The sequence below is a fragment of the Aricia agestis genome, chromosome 3 (assembly GCF_905147365.1).
Source record: "Aricia agestis chromosome 3, ilAriAges1.1, whole genome shotgun sequence".
Taxonomy (NCBI): domain Eukaryota; kingdom Metazoa; phylum Arthropoda; class Insecta; order Lepidoptera; family Lycaenidae; genus Aricia; species Aricia agestis.
Window position 1 is genome coordinate 22,362,624 of NC_056408.1, and position 24,243 is coordinate 22,386,866.

Here is a 24,243-nt window from a genome sequence, read left to right on the forward strand (position 1 = left end):
AATTTATTAATAATATTTTCAATTTTAACTGAAACTGCTTGTTTGTTTTTGAAAATTGGAGAATGCGGCAGACTAACACCTGGTGGAATGCAGCTAGTAGTAGGTGGGCAGGGAGCGAAGAGAGGGGAGGTACCGTGGCACGCTGGAATATACCGGACTATAAACAATAGCTACTCCCAAGTTTGTGGCGGCTCCATCGTTAGCACAACACTTGTAATCTCAGGTAAAAAGTGGATAGTATTTAAACGTTATTCAAAGGCCATCCCTAAAATGAAATGGAAACCTTGAAAATACCTGGAAATTAATTATTGTAATGCTTTAGAGAGAGATGCATGTTTTTTTTTAGCTGCACATTGTTTTTGGAACGATGTACGAAAAAGACTGCCCGCATCGCTTTTCACCGTGGCGGTGGGCAAGCTGTACCGAGACTGGGACCATCCAAACGACACTGACGCCCAAAAATTAGAGGTACCTGTAATACAAGTTTCGAAATATGAATTTTAGATAAAAGTAAACGGTTCGATCGATGTCGAGTTAGAGCTTGCAACTGCCAAGCTCTAACTCGACATACTCGACGGCAGGGACCATTAAATTCGTTTTCGTTAGACTTGTCGATGTACCAGTATGTACCCAGTTGGATTCTTATTTTTTCTAAAAAAAAGTAATATGCAGTTTATTTTAGATAAGAAACATTTTAATCCCGTCGAGGTTCCGCGGATCTGCGACAAACTTCCAGGACGACATAGCGCTGGTGATCCTGGCGACTGCTATCCGCTACGAGGTGTTCGTGCGCCCGGTCTGCTTGGACTTCGATAATAACCTGGAGCGCCAGCAGCTGATCGTGGGTAAAATTGGGAAGGTAAGATATTATTTGGTGATTTGGAGATGCTTCTTAAAATTGAGACATAAAAAAGCAGAAGAAATGATAGTGTCCAATTTTTAATTTACTTTTTAGGTAGCCGGCTGGGGCCTAACGGCAGTCAACGGCGATTTCGCCCCTCATCTCCAAGTCACAAATTTGCCGTACGTGGACATCGACCAATGTCTCGATCAAGTGCCGCTGGCCTTCAGGGAACTGGTCACGAGTGACAAGTTCTGTGCAGGCTACACGAATGGTAAGCATATAGTTAAATTTTGCCTTAACGGAGAACAAATCACGAATTTCGGGACGAACAATCAATGGAAACCTGAAAATTGTTGCGCAATGTTTTATTTATGGTAAGGACTGACGATAGATGGATACTATATAAGATCTGCCAACATATCGTCTTTTCTTTACAGGCACGGCTATGTGTCAGGGCGACAGCGGCGGAGGCCTAGCGTTCCCGGCGGAGTCCGACGAGGGCGGGAAGAGGTACTTCCTCCGCGGGATCGTCTCCACAGCCCCGCGGAACAATGACAAGTGTACACAGTTTACTATCACCACGTTCACACAAGTGACTAAGCACGTGTATTTCATTAAAGATTATTTGTGATTGAAAATTCTTTATTTCGCCTTCTTCTTCCCTTTCCTTGCAATCGCTCCAAAGAACAGCTCAACAATCACAACCAACGATAACCAAAAGCAATATTTGGTTTTATTGGTAAAAAAGTATAGGAAAGTATACCCATTAGGGTACACTTATATTAATAATAATAATAAATTTTATTTTCAGACTACATTTGGCCCAATTGTTAGTAACACTTTATTCTTAAAAGCTAATGTTAGTATTTAAAAAATTATAAATAAGGTTTTAATTATTTATAATTAAAACCTTTTAATATTAATTAATAAGTCAACCTTGTATCTTAATGAGTACGGAACCCTAAAAATAAATATTATATTTTGTGATTGTCATTTCTTTATTTTGCCTTCTTCTTCCCTTTAGAGTGCGTTCCACTTTAAATAGCGTAGCGAGGAATGTGTTTTTAGCTCCCGACGAAAAAAGGAGTTTTATAAGGATACCTCGCGATTCCCTCAGCACCAGCACCAGAGACAATTTCTTGGTGCCGTCATTGTCAATCTCCAGAAACGGCAGAAAGTATAAAAAGCAACACCTCGCACTTGCTACATTGTAATGCTGAAACACAAAACGACCTAACATTGTAAGCACTAATTTGATGCAAAGTTGTTTAGTTGCTCCTTATGGGCTGATTGTCCTGGAGCCATATTTACCGCATCGCTTAGTTAATATTATGCTGTATGACAAGAATAACCAGTTCAAACAAACCGACACGCTAGATTTACTGATGCATTAACACCTCCCAGCCATAACTCCCGTATTTTTTGCTGAGAGGCTAAAGATGTGCGAGGTCTAGCGTTATCATGATGAAAAACCACACTCCTACTGTTGATTAATTCTGGCCGCTTTCTCTCAACTTCTTGCTTTAATCTCATCAGTTGTTCGCAGTACAGTACCCACACACACAGCATCACCTTGTTGCGAGTTAAACCGGGTTTTGCCACAGTCTGTGAAGCCTGACCGGCCTTTGACCACGATCTTATTCACACGATTTGTCGTACCTGGTCCACTTTTCATCACCAGTTATCAGCTTTCATTACATCGTAATAAAGAATCACAAATGAGTGCACGGTTCATTAGGTTTCTTTCAGTGAGCTCATGAGGCACCCAAATATCGAGCTTTTTTGTGTAAGTACCTAGCTTTTTTTTACAAATGCGCCAAAACCGTTTTGTGGTCAATCCCCAGTTCTTCAGCTACATCGTAACTACTATAATATGCCGATCTTGCTCCACTTTTATTATTCTTTATGGCCGGTTTACATTATTGATTATTTTAATCCAGTGATCTATACCAGCGCCGGATAACTAATGGAATAAAGTGAACGGGCACTGCGATACTTGGATCACTGGATTCGATCACACGATTGGAATAATAAGCCCCCTATTAGTGATCGTAAATACACATATTCGTATGTTTGTTTGTAGAGGTCACACATGCAGGGTCACATATTTTTTTTTATTGGTTTTTATTTATATCGTCGTTGTTATTACTCGTAACAAAAAACTTAATAAACCGGTTGCCAGTCGTAAGCTTAAACCTCTAGCGACTAGCAATATTTATTGGAATAAATTCTAAAGTACCAGCTATTTATAATTTTTATGTATTAAAGTGTAACTGATAACAAGGTGAGTGCACTCAATTATCTTTGAGCCGTTGTTATAAGCCACATATTATTAATAATAATTATAATATTTAAAAAGTATAATTATTAATTACTATACCACTCCTCGAGTTGACATGTGCAAAGTCACATTATGGCTCGTTTGTATCAAGTTTAACTTTTTGATTAGTTGACCGTTATCAACTCGATTTGTTTTGCCTCCTGGATAAATAATTTGTGATTTTCTCATTTATCTGTTTTTATTGGACAGAACCAAAGGATGTTCACTCGTTAGAACCAGAGAAAAACAGTTACAGAAACTAGTGAAAAATTAAGAAATGTGGCGCTACGTCGTCGTATCTGCTGGTAAGTTGGTTGTTTTTATAGAGTGCACAGTGGGAAAACAGGGATGTTCCACCATAGACGGCGGACGCCCACAGTTTAAAACTATATTTATACCATGGACTCTGACAGTGGCGTAATAATAAGGTGGCAGGGCTGCAAAAATGATACAGGCCGCTGACCCAAAAGGCCTGAGAGACCGCGGGCTCAGAAATATTTTTAAATATTGGTTTTAGGTACCTGTTTTATAACGTGACAATATTTACTGATAGGACTCCATCAATTTACTACGGGTACCAGTTATAGTTACGCCACTGCAGGTTATGGCCAATGTGTTTTTGTCAGTCTACCCAATGATGTTTTACTCAACGATATCAAAATGGTACATAGATAAAAATGGTTTTATTATAATATCTTAATATATCACCATTGTCATGATCTTATACGATTTCTGCAGTGCTGGCGGTGATTTTGGCCGAGACGGTGTCCATTGAGCCTAACACGGAGCAGGAAAATTCAGAGATGTAAGTTTTTACCGCTTGTGGCTTGATTAAGAACAACCCATAATTAATAATAACATTATAATTTTTAACAAAAAATTAAAACCGACTTCCAAGGTGATAAAATCAATAATAATATGAACTAAAAAGTATTAAATAACTCTTACTCTATAATAGTGCCTTTTTCAGAATTCGTCTAAATCTCAACTATTTCTGTACATACTACAGTCTTCAGTATTTGAAGTCGGTACCAGCTAATTTTATCGTGAGTTCAGTCAATGTCAGAATATCTGAAGCTTTTAAGACTGGTACCGACTTCAAAGTAATGAAGACTGTAGTATGTACTTACAGAAATAGTTGAGATTTAGACGAATTCTGAAAAAGGCACTATTATAGAGTAAGAGTTATTTAATACTTTTTAGTTCATATTATTATTGTTTTCATCACCTTGGAAGTCGGTTTTAATATTTTGTTAAAAATAATAATTTCACTCTTTTTAGTTATTTACAAGATAAGGCTTTATGCGTAAATAACCACTACGAAAGTTAACTATCACATTATGTTACTGTAAGCGAAATTGTGGTAAATGCTTGCAGTTATCTAAGCGATGCTGCAATTTAAAAACTTTTATCTTTAAAGGTTCAGGAGTTCTGTTCAGTGCCTTTGGACTAAGAGACACCTTCGTATGAACTTTCTCTTTTTTTTTTATGAAAAAAGGGGGCAAACGAGCAAACGGGTCACCTGATGGAAAGCAACTTCCGTCGCCCATGGACACTCGCAGCTTCAGAAGAGGTGCAGGTGCGTTGCCGGCCTTTTAAGAGGGAATAGGGTAATAGGGGAGGGTAGGGATGGGAAGGGAAGGGAAAAGGGGAGGGTAGGGAAGAGAATAGGGTAGGGGATCGGGCCTCCGGTAAACTCACTCACTCGGCGAAACACAGCGCAAGCGCTGTTTCACGCCGGTTTTCTGTGAGAACGTGGTATTTCTCCGGTCGAGCCGGCCCATTCGTGCCGAAGCATGGCTCTCCCACGTATAAAATCTCTAATAAAATCTCTTATTCGTAACATGTTTAAGTTACTAGAAACAACATATTAACCACTATGAGTCTTTTGATAAACAAGGATTTCCCTCGATTGCTCATAGATCACATCATCAGCTCACCACTTTCGTAATTATTATACAAAATCAAGATTATATCAGGCGCGGTCGCAGCATGAAGTTTTGCAGGGGGTCACACAAAAAAAAATATCGCTGATATAGGATAACTAGAAACCTTAAATTATTATTTGGCAAGATTTTGAGATTTTCCAATTTGACTTTAGATTTTGGGGGGGTCATGTCCCCTGTGACCAGGGCAGGGGGGGGGGCCCTTGGGACCGCGCCTGGATTATATCCTATACAACAGCACAAGAATTTTGAAAATCGGTCCACAAACAGCGAAATAATCATCAAAAACATCTGCTTCGATGCAAAATATCATGAAAAGCATCAATAATTGGGTCATAATGTGATGACCCATGGCATAATTATGATTTTGATGATAATGATCAAATAAATTTATGTGTTGGCTTATGCTTTCAGTCGTTTAAACAACGCCGAAATCCCCGAACCTGTATCTATAAGGATTCAAAAGTTCTGTTGGGTACCTTCGGATCCAGGGTATAACCTGGTGCGAAATCTTACTTTTTGGTAGAATTTACCTCGAACGCTTCAGAAAAAATTGAAATCACTATATGTTTCCATACAAATTTCAAGGAGTCCCCTCGATTCCTCCAGGATCCCATCATCAGATCACCACTTTTGTGAACATGGTACCAAATTCGAGTTAAATCCTATACAACACAAAAAGAATTTTGAAAATCGGATCATAAACGGCTGAGTTAACCCTAAAAAAAAAGATAACCCATCAAGCCCCATAAGCTCACCGGTAAGCGAGACACAATAGAATAACAACAGATTTCCAAGAATCCACGATCGAAGGATTAATTAGCAGTATCAAATGATTCATGATGTTTACAACTCCTGAAAATTAGAGTTACGAGTCTTATTTGCTACACTTAGGACAACCCCCGCGAGTGACCCCAAAAAATGCGTTTTGCCCGAACACCCGACCAACGGGCGTTACACAGTCGGAGGAATAGCTGAGGACATCGCGGAAGACCACTCGCCAGGAGATCTGTACAACAGCGTGCTGCTGAACTACACGTGCGACTACGGGTTCCACATGGAGGAATCAAAAAGTCTGCTTTACTGCCTCGACGGCGCATGGTTTGGAGAATTCCCTCAATGTGAGCGTGAGTTAATTCTAACGATAGATTTTCTTTTAGGTTTTCTTATAACCTCACACCCTGTTAGGGGCCAAAGATGCTATAAATATAAAAACAAAATAACATCCATTATGGTGCTAGACTCGAAATTATCATTATCTCACATAATTTTCAGGATATTGTCGGTTAAATACGCATCCCAGCGTGAAATACGACTGTCTCGTGGGATCCGATGGTGACGGGAACGAGACCCGGCCCTGCAGCCTCTACGAACCGCTCGGCACCGTAATACGTCCTCAGTGTAACTCGCCGAAGTACGACTCCTGGCGACCTCTCCCTCTTATGCGCTGCACCAAATCTGGCTACGATACCTATCAAGTTTGCAATCCAGGTGACTATGTTGATAAAATATAATATGATACTTTGCAAAGATAGTGAAATAATGCATTTATTACCTTTTTTTACTAGTCAAATCGTGGATGGGCACAAAGGAGGCAGAAACCTGTCGGTACGTGGATCTTCATAATATTATTTTTGACATAACATTTTCGAAGTGGGTAAGTATTGATTTGTTAATTTTTGAATATTCATTTTTAGTGAAGACCAGTGGCAATGCCGCGACGGTTCATGTGTTTTTTCGGGAGCCAAATGTGACTTGGTCGAGAACTGCGAAGATGGAAGCGACGAGTTATTCGACGTTTGCCATGAAAACGAGTAAGTTTTGATTTACAGTATCCTTGAACATAATCTATATTTTGTATCGCACGACAGAAAGGAACACCAATGAATGTTTTAAGCAAATAATTTGTTTTTTGATTTAAACTAATTTTAGAGACTCAAGTAAGCTTTGTATTCTACCGCCGTTCCCCCCGCATGGAACATACAAGATATTGGGCGAACTAAAGACCAGACCTGGTCACGCTTTCACAAAGGCGGTCCTGAACTACACTTGCTCAGACGGGTACAGGCTGCGGAATAACATCAATCAAGTTTCCTGTCGTAAAGGAGTATGGTCTACAAAATTCCCTAAATGTATCCTAGACGCCAGTTGCGAGGATGACGATTGCGGTGATAGTGCGTAAGTATTCTTTTCAGTTTGTAATAACTTAAGTCCATCTACTGGTTTCGTTAACATAACATAACTTTTCATTTCAGGATAACTATAAGCTCCGGGAAATGTGTGTTACCACCGTACCCCGAGTACGGCACATACATTATGAAAGATAAACCTGACGCCAGGCCGGGGCAAAGATTTCTGACAGCCCTTCTGAGCTACACCTGCGCTAACGGGTACGGGTTTCCCAATGAAACTAATCATATATTTTGCTACAACGGCACGTGGTCTGATTCCTTTCCAACTTGCGTTCGTAAGTGTTATTTCAAATTAAATAATCACAGAAATAGACGTTAGTATAGTAAAAAATGTAACCAGGCTTATTGTTCCAGGCTTATGCCGCTTAGACCAGCACCCGAGTGTGGAGTACCGATGCCGCGTGCCCGAGCTGGACGGCTACCGGCCGTGCAACCTTCAGGAGCCGCTGGGCACCGTGGTGTACCCCAACTGTCGAGCGCCACACTACTACTACTCCGGCGTCCTCTCCACCATGCGATGTCTTGAGGACGGATGGGATAACTACCCCGTCTGTTTACCGGGTGAGTTTATTTCACAAGTATAGCTTTGTCAGGCCTCGCTCGCACCCACTTTATATTATAATTGTTTTCATGTTACTAGAATGTGGCAGACTGACGCCAGGTGGGATGGAGCTAGTGATCGGTGGGCGGGCGGCGATAAGGGGGGAGGTACCGTGGCACGCCGGAATATACCGGCTTATGTCCAGTAACTACTCGCACATTTGTGGCGGGTCCATCGTCAGCACGACAGTAGTTATCTCAGGTAGTAAGACGTCGACTTACACGCGGTTTTTTATTGTTACTACCCGACTGCCAGGAGGGTTATGTTTTTAGCGCGTATCTTGTATGTATGTATGTATGTATGTATGTATGTAATATTCTTTATTACCTCGTATCTTCAGAACCGCTCAGCAGATTTTCACATTTGGGGTATCGTTAGATTTGACTTAATAGCCCAAGTGTTCTCAGATAGGTGACATTAAAAAAAAAACAAAATGGCGGATTTTTGACGACATGATGTAAGATAAAAAAAAACTACCAAGCATATCGAGTGTGGTATCAAAATGAAGGATTTTAAACACTGATTCTAAATATGTAAATAACTTGCAGTTTTAATATTGAATAGAACGATAAATAATAATTTAAAAAAACCCTTAGGTTGGGTTGCACCAACTAACTTTAACTATAACTGTAACTTTAACTATAACTTTAATTACAGTGCAAAATGTCAGATCTTTGGTTAAAGCAACTATTATCTGGCTGCTGTTAAGCATTGGTGTTTCATCCCACATAAATCATCATCGGGTTTTGAGTTAATAATGCAGTTTTGTTCTTTATAACAAAAGGTTTACGACAGTGAAATCCATTTTTTTGAAAACCCACTGTAGCATATTCTAGAGTACAAAAATGGTTAATACTTATTCCTCTTAGTGAGGTTTTGTATACAGCATTTATGTGCTATGTTTCTAAAATGATTGGCGCTTAAACCGCTGAACCGATTTTGATAAAATTTTGTATGCGGATACTTTGAATCAATTAAAATGACATTAGATATTTTTTTTCCCGGAAAATGTACGGTTCCCGCGCAGTGAACAACAATGAATTTGGCATAAGATATCGATATTGAGTACATGTAGATATTACGAAAGGTTTTGGAGAAGGACATAGGATAATATTTTTTATCATGGAAAATGTTCGGTTTTCACGCAATAAACTTTATTAATTTGCGTTTGAGCTGCTGAACCGATTTTGATTAAATTTAGTTAATGTAGAAATAATTAGTTTATCACGTTAAGAGTTGGGCAAAAAGTAATTAGTAATTTTAATCAGATTACAAATTAATCAGATTGATGAAGTAATTGTGCATCTGAAATTACCCGTAAGTTGATTAATAATAATATGTATAAAATTACACAACCCCCCAATTACACAACTTTACCCATAAACTATTTATCATTGATAGGTTGACGGTTACGTCACTGCATAGATAAAGTACTGATTTAATAAGTAACGAATGAATTTTTGGAACCAACTTAATTTGAACAAATTTACGCATTTTCACCCCCTCACAACGCTTTTTTCCAGTAAAAAAGTAGCCTATGTCCTTTCTCAGGCTTTAGACTATCTGTATACAAAATTTCATTACAATCGGTTCGGTAGTTTTGGCGTGAAAGCGAGACAGACACACAGACAGACAGACAGACAGACAGAGATACTTTCGCATTTATAATATTAGTATAGATAGTTTGTATTGAAAGAACAAATCAGAATTTTGCATTTATGTGAAATAGCACAAAGGACAATACAATATGCTATGTAATAAGCCCTATAGCAATATTGCATTAACCATTTTTATACGTTTTCTCTTAAAACTGAATGTAAAATTAAAATGTTTTTTCATAATCATAATCTACGCATTTCAACAAAAAAAAGATACCGCACAATAACATTTTTTTGCTTAAAATAAGCAGAAAATAAAGATTATTCCAAAAAAACTTAAAACACCGATTAGGTACTCAAAACTAGTCCGATGTGGGATGACACACCAATGCTTAACAGCATCCATCTATTCTGTGGTTAAAGTTAAATATGGCGTCCACGGACGCCATATTTAACCATAACCGCTCATACGTATATCTAATTTTTCGTGAAAATTTAATGTTTCACAGTGTTATAGATATTTTTCCTGACGATTTTTACAGATAATATTTTTTTATACTGTCAATCCCGTTACCTGTACCTAGCTTGAATAAGAAAATAAACGCAACAGACATCTGTGAATTTCGCCAGTTAAAGTTAAAGCTAAAGGACGCCATGTTTAACTATAACCATAACTTTAACCTTAACTTTAACTTTAACCACGCCTCTGGTGCAACCCACCCTTAGATTGATTATCGAAATTATTAGATGACTACAAACTAAAAAGTCGCCAATAAAATAAATTAATTCAAAATCAAAAAACCCGACTGCAAAACAATTTTAGCCTTCTAATCATCTTGGCATGAAACTCGTACCTAAGCAAGAGTCGTATAAATTAAAACATGGATTAGACGCCTCCGGCAGAATTAGGTCTTGTTTCGGTCTTTTTAGTTAAAATTGTTTTGCAGTCGGGTTTTTGATTTTTGAACTAATTTATTTTTATTATTTTTATTTCATAAATCATATGTGCCAGAATTTCTTGAAGTTTATTTAATTTATTCACTTAACTATTTATTTCATCATTCGAATAAGAATACAATATAATATTTATTACGTCTATCTCAATGATTTATTATGTAAATTATTATTATTAAGCGTTTGTTAAATGCATTTTTTCAGCTGCACATTGTTTTTGGAACGATATACAAAAGAAGCTGCCAGCTTCACGATTCGCCGTAGCGGTGGGCAAGCTGTACCGGGACTGGGACCATCCGAATGACACTGACGCCCAAAAGTTAGAAGTAAGGCTTCTCTTGAAAAATATTATTTAAGTATATAGTTTTTTTGCATCATTTAAAATAATCTTTGTAGGAATTAATGAATATCGCGGTTCTTTTAGTTAAAAGATCTCGTGATTCCGTCGAGGTTCCGCGGATCTGCGACGAACTTCCAGGACGACATAGCGCTGGTGATCCTGGTGACTGCTATCCGCTACGAGGTGTTCGTGCGCCCGGTCTGCTTGGACTTCGATCACGACCTGGAGCGCCGGCAGCTAGCTATCGGCAAAATTGGAAAGGTAAAAAAATGAAAGCAGATACCAATATGTGTGTCGAGTCACCCTGGGATATCTCGCAGTAGTAGCTTGTAACTTGTTTCCAGTTTAATTGGTAGTGTGAAGTGCAAACAGGTAAATCCGATGGACTGGATAAACTTAACACAAGAGCAGACTCACAGTTAAGGAGTGAGCACACTGAGACGGGCCGTGCCGGGGCTCAGCGTGCCGGGGCTCATCGCAAAAATCCGCCTGCGCCCCGACACAGTGTGCGATACGCGCATCCGCCCCGGCACGCTGAGCCCCGGCACGGCCCGTCTCAGTGTGCTCACTCCTTTAAGCTATTGTATAGCTTTTATTGCGGGCTTTGAGCGCGGCGATCGAATCGAGAAAAACACCTAACATTCGTCTAAAGTCGTTTCAGTTCGGCAGACTTCGGCTCGGTGTGGCTCGGGGTGTGGTGCTCGCCGCACCGACTTTAACGACCAATTATAATTGCATAAATTGATAAAAAATGCTATGCATTAGCTTACCCACGGCAGTCCCCGAGTGGAACACGTATTTTCTAAATAACAATACATTTTAGGTAGCCGGCTGGGGCCTAACGGCCGCGAACGGCGATTTCGCCCCTCTTCTTCAAGTCACAAATTTGCCGTACGTGGACATCGACCAATGTCTTGATCAAGTGCCACTGGCCTTCAGGGAACTGGTCACGAGTGACAAGTTCTGTGCGGGCTACACGAACGGTAAGTTGTTTTAAAGACAAGATCAGATCCATGACAGTTAATAAAAATAGACCTATCTAACCTAAAAAAACAGGAACGATAAAGTCCTAAGCCACATGGCGGGTAGATTCGACACAGAACGATATCTCTTTAACACCCTAGAAACTCCACCCAGCTTGAGTGACCCCTCTCCACCAAGCCAATGTCACAACATCTAAAGGCAAAGGGTGGAGCAGCATAAAATCTAAGGAAATCGGAAAATGTCGGACCTACTGGCCGCCACACCGACTAGGACCTCACCGTTCAAAAAAAAAAAAAAAAAAATATATATATATATATATATATATATATATATATATATATATATATATATATATATATATATATATATATATATATATATATATATATATATATATAGTGAGAGAGGGCGCCACCGCCTGACAGTTAACATCGGCTCCGTAAAAAATAAGTTTTAAAAATAATTAAATTGCCTCTGTGAGTGAAAAAACTAGACAGTTGTGAAGAATAGTGTGCGAAAAACAATATATATTGGAGACAATAAACATAAGTGATTAGAAACAAAAGCAAATACCAAAAACTTTTGCCAGTGACAGTGCGATATTGTTGCAATTTAGATGGACTTCTAAATAAAAAGATCTTATTATCACACTATTTCATCAATTATAAGAGTGATAAATAAGGAAGTGGACAATAAAAACTGGAATAAGTGGTTAAAATAAAGCTAAAAAGTGTTTTGCAAATACAATAAAAATATATCAAAAATTGCGGGTGTCTAAACATTGGACTTTGGACTGCTAGTTCAACTCACTTATGCAATTAGCAACACGGAGTAGCTGTTAGTAGTGAAAGACAATTGCGACATTTACGTCATCGCTCTAGTGGCGCAGGTGGACGATACTAATAACTCCAAACCCGAAATCGTAGGATCGATCCTCACCGGGGGCCGTCAAAAATTTCTGAATTTAAAAATAAAATAAAAATAAAATAATAGCGAGAAGTTTTTCACGAGTGATAATAAAATTATAAGAATACTGATTCAACTCCAAGATGGAAGAGGTTATGGCCGCTCTTCGAAAAATTCAAATGGATATAGACGAACAAAAAACATCTATATACAAAATTGCGCCGAAATAGTTACAGAAAAAGTTACCGAGAGCGTCAACAAAATAATAAGTGAAAAATTTAAAGAATACGAACAAAATCAAGAAGAAATAAATAAAAAATTAGAAGATCAGGAGAAAAGATTAAATTTATTGGAGAAAGATGCAAGAAAGCGAAATATTGTTTTCTTTGGCATTGAAGAAAGTGAAAAATCGTACTTCGACCTAGAAACAGATATTGTATATTTTATAAACAAATATTTCTCACTGAACCTCAATTGCAGTGACATACAAAATGCTAGACGAATAGGAAAAAAATCTGGAAAGCCACGACCAATTACAGTAACATTTACAACAATGGGCAACAAAATTAAGATCTTAAAGCAGAAAGCAGCCTTAATAGGATACTACATACTACATAAAAGAAGACTATCCTCAACATGTTTTAGAGAAAAGAAAAATTCTACAAGAGCAAGTAAAAATAGAGAGGGAAAAAGGTAACAACGCAATCATAAAATACGACAAACTTATCATAAGTAATAGCCGAACAAACCAATTCGAATCAACTGAGAATAGGAAAAGATTTCTTTCTATATCGCCGCAAAACAACACTAACAGAGAGAATAGTATTTCAACGAATACCAAAGCTGCAAAGAAAAATAGAACTACTATAACGCGTACTACACAAAGATCTTATAGCTTTGCAGAAGATACGACCAAGCCAAATATTCTTAATTATTTAGTGGAAAAAGACGGAAAAGGCCAAGCAGGAGACAACAATCTGAACAAATAGCAACTAACAGCCCCTCTCTCAAAATATAATTATTTAAAATTTAAAAATACAGAACAAAAATCAAACAGTGATTCACATCTTCCAAGCCGGCTGGTCACCGAGGAAGATTACGACCACTACCTTCCAAAGGAAATAAAAACCTCAGACCAAAACCAGCTCTTCATATGTACTTTCAATGTAAGAACACTGTCATCGCAAGAAAAAATAATTGAAATAACCGAAGCCTTATCAAATATAAAATATGATGTCATGGGAATATCCGAAGTGCGACGTCTAGGCAACGAAATAGCAGAATATACAGATTTTATACTATGTTACACCGGAGAAACACAAGGCATGTATGGAGTTGGCTTTATACTTAAGAAATATCTAAAGCCGTACATCTCAAGTTATGTTGGTATATCAGAAAGAGTAGCGATGATACACTTAGACCTACCATGTAAGAAATTATCTATAATTCAAGTATATGCCCCAACAGAAGCTGCAGACGAAAACGAGGTTGATAAATTCTATGAAAACATCTATAAGGCCATACATATCGCATATAAAGATTACATTCTCATGGGTGACTTTAACGCCAAAATAGGCCATCCACAAAAATGTGAAAACATGGTAACAAGACAAAACGGCTACGGAACGAGAAATGACAGAGGTCAAAGGCTTATAGACTTTGCCCTAGAGAACCGCCTATCGATTATGAATACCTATTACAAGAAAAACTTGAAAAGGAGATGGACATGGCGCTCTCCAAATGGACAGCATAAAAATGAAATTGATTTTATACTGACAAATCAACCACAAATAATCCAAAATATAGAAACTTTAAGTTTTAACTATCCTTCAGATCATAGACCACTCCGAGCAAAAATTACACTGAAGCAGCCAATAAAAAGTAGAGCAAGCTATAATAATAATTCAGATAATAAACTAAAAACTGAAAGCGAAATATCATTGTACTTAGAAACTCTGAATAACTATATACCGGCGCTGCTAAACCAGGACCAAGAAACCACCGTCCAAAAATACTACGACCGATTAATAAATTCTATTCAGTCTAGTTTACGTCGAGCGCAGAACACAAATATACATAAGAAAGACCGAAATGCATTATCAGAGCGCACAAAAGGACTCATAAAAAGAAGACAAGAGCTACAGAAAACTAGCAACAAAACTCGAGCTATGAAAAATGAACTTAAGGCTCTATATAAGTTGATAGCGAAATATATAAAAAACGATTATAAGAAACACAGAACAGACACGATAAAGAAACACCTAGAAGAAAAGGGAAGCCTGAAAAAAGGATATAAAGAACTGAACACAAAAAGAACATGGATTGATGGGCTGAAAGATTCCGGAAAAACCACGTTTAATCGTAAGAATATAATCGATATTGCCACGGATTTTTACAAGCAACTGTACAGCTCAAAAAATAAACCAAATATCACCCTCAGAGATCAAGAAAAACAATTATCAGCACAAAGCTACATAGAACCTATAAACAACAAAGAGGTAGAAGAGTCCATCAAAAAGTTAAAATCCGACAAAAGCCCTGGGCCAGATAATATTACTAATGATGCTTTAAAGACAGCCTACACGATTCTGACTGCCCCATTAGTAAAATTGTTCAATATGATCATAGAGACATACGAAACGCCATCCCAGTGGTCTGAATCAAACATCACACTTCTATACAAGAAAGGCGACCCCAAAGACATTGGGAACTATAGACCTATAAGTCTTATGTCTACAATATATAAACTCTTCGCTACGATCGTAAACCAAAGGATAAGCCCTATATTAGACCAGAGACAACCGATAGAGCAAGCTGGATTTAGGAAAGGGTTCTCAACTGTCGACCACATTCATACCCTGGAGCTGATAATCGAAAAGTACCAAGAACATCAAAGGCCTTTATATATTGCTTTTATCGACTATCAGAAAGCTTTTGATATGGTCGCACACGAAAGCATATGGGAGACTTTAAAAGACCAAAACGTAGAAGAAGGTTATATCAAGATCCTCCGAAATATTTATAGCAGATGCACTAGTAGAGTTAAACTAGAGACGTTTGGACCGAGCTTTCCTGTAGAACGAGGCACAAGACAGGGGGACCCCTTATCACCAAAAATCTTTATTGCGATCTTAGAAAATGTAATAAAAACATTAGATTGGAAAAATCAAGGACTATATATCAATGAGAAATATCTTAGCCACCTCCGATTTGCAGACGACTTGGTCTTATTATCCGAAACAAGTTCTGAACTCCAAAATATGATACGAGCTCTGCACAAAGCCAGCAGACAAGTAGGTCTTGAAATGAACGCCATAAAAACAAAAACTATGACCAACCACACGAAAAGAGACATAATAATAGATTGCCAAACTTTAGAATACGTAGAACACTATACTTACCTAGGAAAACAAATAGGTTTCAGTAGAGATAGTAGCGATCTGGAAATAGAAAGAAGAGTAAAAAATACATGGGCAAAATATTGGAGCTGCAAAGAAGTATTCAAAAATGACAATATGCCTTTACATTTAAAAAGAAAAGTCATGGATTCTTGCCTTATCCCATGTCTCATATACGCGTGCCAAACATGGAAATTTACGGAAAAAACAAAAAATAAAATAATCACTTGCCAAAGAGGAATGGAACGCAGCATGATGAACATTAAAAAAGTACAAAAAATAAAGCACACATATAATATAAGAGCTCAAACGAAAACAATTGATGCTTTAAACCAAGCACAAAAATTAAAATTGAGATGGGCCGGTCATGTAGTACGACTTAAAGACAATAGGTGGACAAAAACGGTGACATCTTGGCAGGGACCACCAGGTAAACGCTGCAGAGGAAGACCCTACGCGAGATGGGAAGACGATATCCGAAAAATAGCCGGACCACAATGGAGATATATAGCACAGGAAAGAGAGAAATGGCAATCCTTGGAAGAGGCCTTCACCTGAGAGGGGTTCCTAAGAAAAAATATAATTTAGATTAGAAAAATAGAAAATATAATATCTTTTAAAATATAGTAGTTAGGTAAAAATTAATGTAACTGTAACTGTTTAGGAAATAAAAGGCTTTTTATTTTTATTTTATTTTATTTATTATTATATATATATATTACTTATATTTAATTAAAAAAAAAAAAGTGTCCATGGCGTGATGGACCACAATTAATTAAAATTCATAATATTATTTCAATTATCCTTGGTGCGAAAAATCTAAATAATAAAATAACAAAAAAGGATATGGACGAACAGTCCATAGACGGCCACAATTTTATAATAATAAAAAAAAAAAACCTAACCTAACCTAATCCTTTTTTTTTTGGTCAAATTACAAGACCTGTTAAAAAAATCGTAACAAAGAAAATAAGAATTTATAGCTCATCCTACTCCTCATCAAAAGAATATAGTATAATATGCGCAGCGGTCCCCAACACAGCTTGAGCAAGACCCTTAGGGGAACCCTGAGATGATGATATCAAAATAATGTTATGTTCATATGTTCGGGTGTTCGTGGATAGCCGATATTCAGGCCATATCCCACACGAGTCACGACCATGCAGTATTGAATTTATTTTTTAATGAAATATGGGGGCAAACGAGCAAACGGGTCACCTGATGGAAAGCAACTTCCGCCGCCCATGGACACTCGCAGCATCAAAAGAGCTGCTAGTGCGTTGCTGGCCTTTTAAGAGGGAATAGGGTAATAGGGGAGGGTATAAGGGAAGGGAAGGGAATAGGGGAGGGAGGGTAGGGGATTGGGCCTCCGGTAAACTCACTCATTCGGCGAAACACAGCGCAAGCGCTGTTTCACGCCGGTTTTCTGTGAGAACGTGGTATTTCTCCGGTCGAGCCGGCCCATTCGTGCCGAAGCATGGCTCTCCCACGTATATTATATCATGATGAGGCAATAGCAATATTATTTTAACTCTTGCAGGCACCGCCCTGTGTCAGGGCGACAGCGGCGGCGGCCTGGCGTTTCCGGAGTCCGACAAGGGTGTGGAGCGGTACTTCATCCGCGGGATCGTCTCCACAGCCCCGCGGAACAATGACAAGTGTACGCAGTTCACCATCACCACGTTCACACAAGTGACTAGACATGAACATTTAATAAAAGAGTATTTATAATAGGCATGATGACTGTTTTTTTCTTGAAGGTAATATTCATTATTAAAGGACCTTTCCGAAATAGAAACGTCGGTGAAAAAATTACTGTGTCAACTAAAAAACTTTCCAAAATAGTTCAAAAATATTACAGACCTGCCCGAAATGCTCCATACTATACTAGGTAGTCGCCGAACTCGCCGTTGACTACCTTACAGTTACAGACTATACCTACGCATCGCGAGAGGACTTTGTTCGACAGCCAGTACCAGTGCACCAGTGCAGCGCCCTGGGCGAGATTTCTTCGGCACCCAGGGTGCTGGTAGTGCTGGAAAAAAAATTATATAAAAATATTATAACAGCCTAGTCAATACGTACCTACGTCTATATGGTGAGGTTCTTCTATTTTTTTAAAGTATTCCAGAAATACTGTTTACGCGAGTGAAGCAGCGGGCATGAAAATCGGCCAAGTCGGACTCGCGTACGAAGGGTTCCGTACCGTATAAGTATAACATAGTAGCCAAAAACTGTGTTTTTTTGTATGGGAGCCCCCCTTAAATTTGTATTTTCTTTTAATATTATTCTTTAAAGAATTTTTACCATTATTAATATTGAACAAAAAAAAGCCGAAAAAATCACGTTTGTTGTATGGGAGACTTTGTTTTCAGTATTAATTGTTGTTATAGCGGCAACAGATATAATACACAATTTGTGAAAATTTCAGAAGTCTAGCTATAGCGGTTCTTGAGATACAGCCTGGAGACAGACAGACGGAAAGACAACGAAGTCTTAGTAATAGGGTCCCGTTTTTACCTTTTGGTTTTGGGTACCCTAAAAAGTAGCTATCTATAATCATCACTATCATCATTCATCACTACATAATAATATTATAAAACAAAGTCGCTTTTTTTCCCTCATGTCCCTTTGTCAATATTTAAAACTACCTACACAACGGATTTTGATGTGGTTTTCTTTAATACTTAGAGTGATTCAAGAGGAAGGTTAATAAGTATAGTCGGTCGATTCAGTAAAGTGATAGACGCTTTATTTCGATGGAGTTTTGGAGGGAACATAAAATAGCACGTTTCTGGATAATGTATCACTTTCCGACATATTTTGTGTACGCAGTATTTCTCCACTATTTAATGAAACATTCATTAAATAGTGGAGAAATACTGCGTACACAAATGTCGGAAAGTGATACATTATCCAGAAACGTGCTATTTTATGTTCCCTCCAAAACTCCATCGAAATAAAGCGTCTATCACTTTACTGAATCGACCGACTTGATTTCTTGACTGTATTGACTATTACTTAGACTTTGACTAGTAGTCTAAGCGATAAGTTGAGAATGGCGAAATATAGAGATAAGGGTCATAAAAATACGTACGATACCTCATTAGATTCGGGAAGACGTCTAGAAAAATGTATCGGAAGCGTGTATTAGCACACAAAAAATTTCAAAAGTTATAAGCAAATTAGGTTGCAAAAAAAAAGTTATTCCGTTTTTTGTTAAGAACTCCGAAACTATTAACATTTAAGAAATTTTAAATAAAGATTCTTAAACAAGAGGAAATTTCCTTAAAAAACTCTTATTTCCCGGAATTCTATCTCTATTATTTATAATATTAATTTAACGCTGAAACAAGTAAGCCTCCGCGCGGCATTTTTAGGTAGCGCGCGCGGCTTCAAAACCGACCACGTCACACTGATTATTTTTTTAAAGGTATTAAATATTAATTTAAAAATTTCAAAAACCTATGGTGTATTCTGAACACTTCAAAGAATTTGCTGCCGTTGGAAATTTAACTTATACTTAATTTTTCATCAAATTAGACAAATGTTAACTAACGAATTTTTTTCGAACTTCCGTCCTCATTGTACTCCTATGGCGCCTTGCAATAACATATTCTGGTCTCTATTGCGGCTCCCTCGATACTGCAGTGCATCCGGGATGTTTGCCGATGCAGGTGTCGACGATTTCTATGCGATTATGCGGAAAAAGGTAGCGTCAGTGGTGCATAGAGTTCGGAAGAGCCGGAATGGGGTCCAGGGCCTCTATCATGAGCTCTTAAAGCCAGCCAGAATACTGACTGGCTCGCATTTTGGTACCATGACCTCTATTTTCCAGCCAGTCAGTGGTCACGTGACACCAAACTCACTTCTCCATTGTTAACTGAGTAATAATTTCGAATCATGACAACACTTCTGACATAAGCTCGCTTGCTTTTACGTCAAATACAGCAATTCAATAAACACCAACCAACGAGTAGCTTTTACTGAATAGTTTACATTTTAGTAATTTTATTTATTAATATTACATACTTTTTAGTCTTAAATTATATTGCTATTTAGTTGGTTAGTTACTTAATAAGTTATATTTTAGTCTGTAGCATATATTTTAGTGAAAATAATTCGTTATTAAAACCAAAAAACTTAACATTCGAAGTGTCCAAATTTTTGGAAAACGATTAAGTATTCTCAAGTTAATCACGAACTGATACATAAGTAAAGACGTAGAGACCTTAGTAATCCATTTAGTGTTAGTGAGGTTTCAGAATAATAACATAAGTGAGGTGTAGTATACCTATATGTCTAGTCAACAATAAGGTTTGCATTTGTGCGATGAGCTAAGACTGCATTGATTTAGTACACAAGAAACACATACAAGGTATAAGGAACACAAGTGTTGTGTATAATTACTGTAAAACAAGTATGAATTTTCACCAAAAACCTATAGGTACAATCTTATAGTTGCATTGTAGGTTTTTGTGTTATTTCACAAACTATTTCCTTGTAAACCTGAAGTATTTTGGTATATGCATGATAAACACTGCACCAAAGAGGTAAATAATTCAATATTACTTACTTTTAACAAGAATTTTCAGAACACAACCTTTTAACCTTTAGATGTATGTATAACATGCTCCGGATAAACATTGACACACCTAAACTACTAGAAAAGTTAAATAATTGATATGATATTATCAATCCCAATTAGAAACCCAATTAGCTAAATTCTCATATGAGCACTTTTTCATTTATAACTTCTTCTCTTGACGACAATATGGTATTATATGATGGGAATAGTGTAAATCACTAAATTTTACTCAAAAACAAAAACCTACATTATAGTACTTTTCCAAAAAAGACTTACTTAATAAGAATTGCATAACAAACATATGGAACTTATTGTTCATAAAACATAATATTATCATAGGAACATATATTATTATGTATTACCAAAAATACTTTTGTACTTACCTCAATAATAATAATAAGTATTAGTTTTATATTAAATTAAAACTTACTATGTACTTCTTAGGAACCTATCTTAGGAGCATTTCGTACAATCTTTTGATTGCAGTAGGTCTTTGTGTTATTTCACAAACTATTTCCTTGTAAACCATGCATGATAAACGCTGCACCAAAGAGGTAAATTCAAAGGTATTACTTTCTCAATAACAAGAATTTTGAGAACACAACCTTTGAAACTTTAGATTCAAGTATATTCACGAATAAATATTGACACACACACATACACCTAAACTACTAGAAAAGTTAAATCATTGATAATATAAAATCCAAATTAGCTAAATTCTCATATGCACTTTTTCATTTATAACTTCTCTTGACTACAATATGATATAATATACAATGGGAATAGTCACTAAAACTCAAAAATATAATCCTACATTACTTATAGTACTTTTTCCAAAAAGACATAACAAAAATTGCATAACAAACATACTTATTGTTCATAAAACATAATATTTTCATTGGAACTTATATTATTATTACCAAAAATTATTTTGTACCTCAATAATAATAATATTAGTTTTATATTACTTATTACATTAAAATTTAAAATACATGAGGACTTTAGTAAGTCCTCATGTATTATACATTTTAAAAAGATGTGGTCGTTTTAGGGACCTATCAGACAGAGTGGTCACGCGTTGAAGCATTTGCGTTGGAGCAGTCAGTGTGTGACTGAGGAGCAATTCTAACACATTCAGAACTCCTCCTGTGTGAGTATATAGAGATACTCACACGGGAGGCATTCTACAACATAATACAACACAAAGAACACAAAACCCTTGACCGCTCTCTGTCTGAGATATCCCAGGCAATTTCCCATAGTTGCAACTTGCAATGCAGTTTCTAATTGTTATTGGTTTGCCAAATAAAAGTCTGAAATTATAATATTGTTTTTATCTTTCATCAAAAGTTGGTATTTGAACTCCTTTAATAATAATAAATTAATATTTACACAAGGGATATTTGATTCATCTTCTTTGATTTTAAGTGACAAGACCTTGTTTAAGATTTCCGCTGTATAAATATTTTTAGAAGTATAATATAAAAGAGATTTAACACTTGCCTATCTGATACTAGGTTGATAATAAGGTGTAAGACAAATGTAGTACCTATTGATGAAAGCTGTGTATGAATATGTATCTAAGGTAGGTATATTTAAGTGAGAAAATAAATGAAAAAACATTTAAAAACGAGTATTTATTAAATTTCTTTTAATTAAAGCTTTTGAGTGAATATATATTATCTTCCTAGGACTTCGTCATCATTACACTTGCTATTCTTTATTATAAAATGTAGTACTTATAGTATCTCAGTGTTAGCAATCATCCTTTATCCTGAAAAATATTTGGTTCAGCGTACACAGTACTAATAATGTAAAATGCCTTACAAGGCACAAAAAGGGGATTATTAAACTTATAAATTGCCTGTTTATGTTACAATAATACCTATTTGAAAGCTCAAAAAAACGTAGGTGTTCAAGAATGAGTTCAAGTTCAACAAACTATGTTCAACTCATGACATCAACTCTGTTGTAATGCATGTAATTGTAATCCACAAGTTTGATGCATTTCTAAGACTTTTTCATGGTAGATTATTTAGCGTAGGTATCAAGTAGGTATAGGATATAATAAACTTATCAATTTCTTGCTTAAAACATAATCTCTATAAACTTAATAACAATATCCAATTATCTTTTTTTTTTGTCTCCTTCTTCTTCTCTTTTTTAATTGCCGACTCAGTTAGTTGCCAATGTCAGAGAATTCTTTCTCCTCTAGATCGCCATGCTTGTGATAATATAAACATGAAGGAGTGTTATTTTCTCAGTGTTTTCATAAAGGGCTTATAAAATACCAAAAAATATAAATAAAACCATTTACACATTTATAATAATTACCTTTAAATACAATAAATCGGTGCAAAAGTAACTATTCCTACATTGACCACGTTTTATATTAGAAAATAGTATATTTTATAATAAAAAATATTAATCTTTTTTTAAACTATATTTTCATCTTGATTTACAATTTTTCCGTTAGTCGTTATGACTAAGCCATTTCAATTCCTAAAAAAAAAAACAATTCCGTTAGTCAAATTTGACGTTCGTGTTTGACATTTCTTAATCCAGTTCAGAGACAAATATTACAGGTTAAAACCATTGAGAAGTAAAAGTGCACATGATACGGAAACATAACCATTCACTTTACAACTGTTTACATACCTGCACGGATTAGCTCAGGTTTTGACAAAGTTAATGATAGGGGGGCTGAAGATGATAGCGGAGCGAATTGACTCTCCACTCCTTCGCAGACTCACTGAGCTACATGTCAGGGTAGCAAGATGAGCTGCATTGTGATTATTTGTTATTTTATAATTTTATTGTCACAAAATTATTTATAATACTTATGGGCTTCTTTGTCTGAAAATATATATATTTTTTTATTTATAATATACTCGACAGTCGACACTGGCCATAGTTAAATAGCCGAAGTGCCATAATAAGAAAAAAATACTATAATTGTCACTTTGACATTTACTTTTTTTTATTACTATGGAGACTAGTGTTGCCAACTATGGAGATTTTCCACTAAATTTAGTGGAATAATTTATACAGTGGGTTTTATAGAGGATACATTTTTTGTGGATATTTTTGGGCACCCGTCGGTAGTTGTTCACTGAGGTCACACTAGGGACAGCGTCAGTGTAGTCCGATTGGAAATAGTAGGGTTTCTGCTAGCAGCTGCCAGCTAGAGTGATTTTAGTTGGGATGGTTAGGTGAAATTGCTCAGACGCCTAAGAGAAATGGTGGTGGCAGAAACTTTTTTGCGAAGTGCTTGTACATGGATGATCCATGATAGAGTTTGACCATATTTTATTATTATTATTTAAATTTAAATGAACAAATTATTTTGCATATGAAGCAAAATTGACTACTTTATTAAAACATTTATTTCAACCCACCTTTTATGTGAGTCGTTTTGAGCATTGTACGACCGAAAACAATGACGTCATGACTATGAGTGACATTTTTGCCGAGATCACAACGATTGCGGTCGCCATGTGGAACTGCTGAAGGAGTATTTTCAGCGTTTTGGTCGCTTAATAGAACGCACCACAAGTGATAAATATTTGGAT

The 24,243-nt window shown here is 36.6% G+C and overlaps 1 protein-coding gene across 1 annotated transcript in view; it reads left to right on the top strand.

The window, feature by feature from the left end:
- The window catches only part of LOC121725497, a 45,377-nt gene extending 27,557 nt beyond the window's left edge, over positions 1-17,820 (top strand). The window contains exons 31-50 of the mRNA XM_042112499.1: positions 62-223; positions 347-468; positions 683-859; positions 956-1,115; positions 1,282-1,471; positions 3,113-3,128; positions 3,375-3,393; positions 3,903-3,969; positions 6,005-6,237; positions 6,386-6,601; positions 6,679-6,718; positions 6,808-6,924; positions 7,043-7,288; positions 7,366-7,577; positions 7,657-7,863; positions 7,943-8,104; positions 10,660-10,781; positions 10,880-11,056; positions 11,619-11,778; positions 17,624-17,820. Of these exons, the coding sequence (XP_041968433.1) occupies positions 62-223; positions 347-468; positions 683-859; positions 956-1,115; positions 1,282-1,471; positions 3,113-3,128; positions 3,375-3,393; positions 3,903-3,969; positions 6,005-6,237; positions 6,386-6,601; positions 6,679-6,718; positions 6,808-6,924; positions 7,043-7,288; positions 7,366-7,577; positions 7,657-7,863; positions 7,943-8,104; positions 10,660-10,781; positions 10,880-11,056; positions 11,619-11,778; positions 17,624-17,814 (2,996 nt within the window). The 3' untranslated portion in view covers positions 17,815-17,820. The remainder of the gene's footprint in view (positions 1-61; positions 224-346; positions 469-682; positions 860-955; positions 1,116-1,281; positions 1,472-3,112; positions 3,129-3,374; positions 3,394-3,902; positions 3,970-6,004; positions 6,238-6,385; positions 6,602-6,678; positions 6,719-6,807; positions 6,925-7,042; positions 7,289-7,365; positions 7,578-7,656; positions 7,864-7,942; positions 8,105-10,659; positions 10,782-10,879; positions 11,057-11,618; positions 11,779-17,623) is intronic.
- The last annotated feature ends 6,423 nt before the right edge of the window (positions 17,821-24,243 follow it).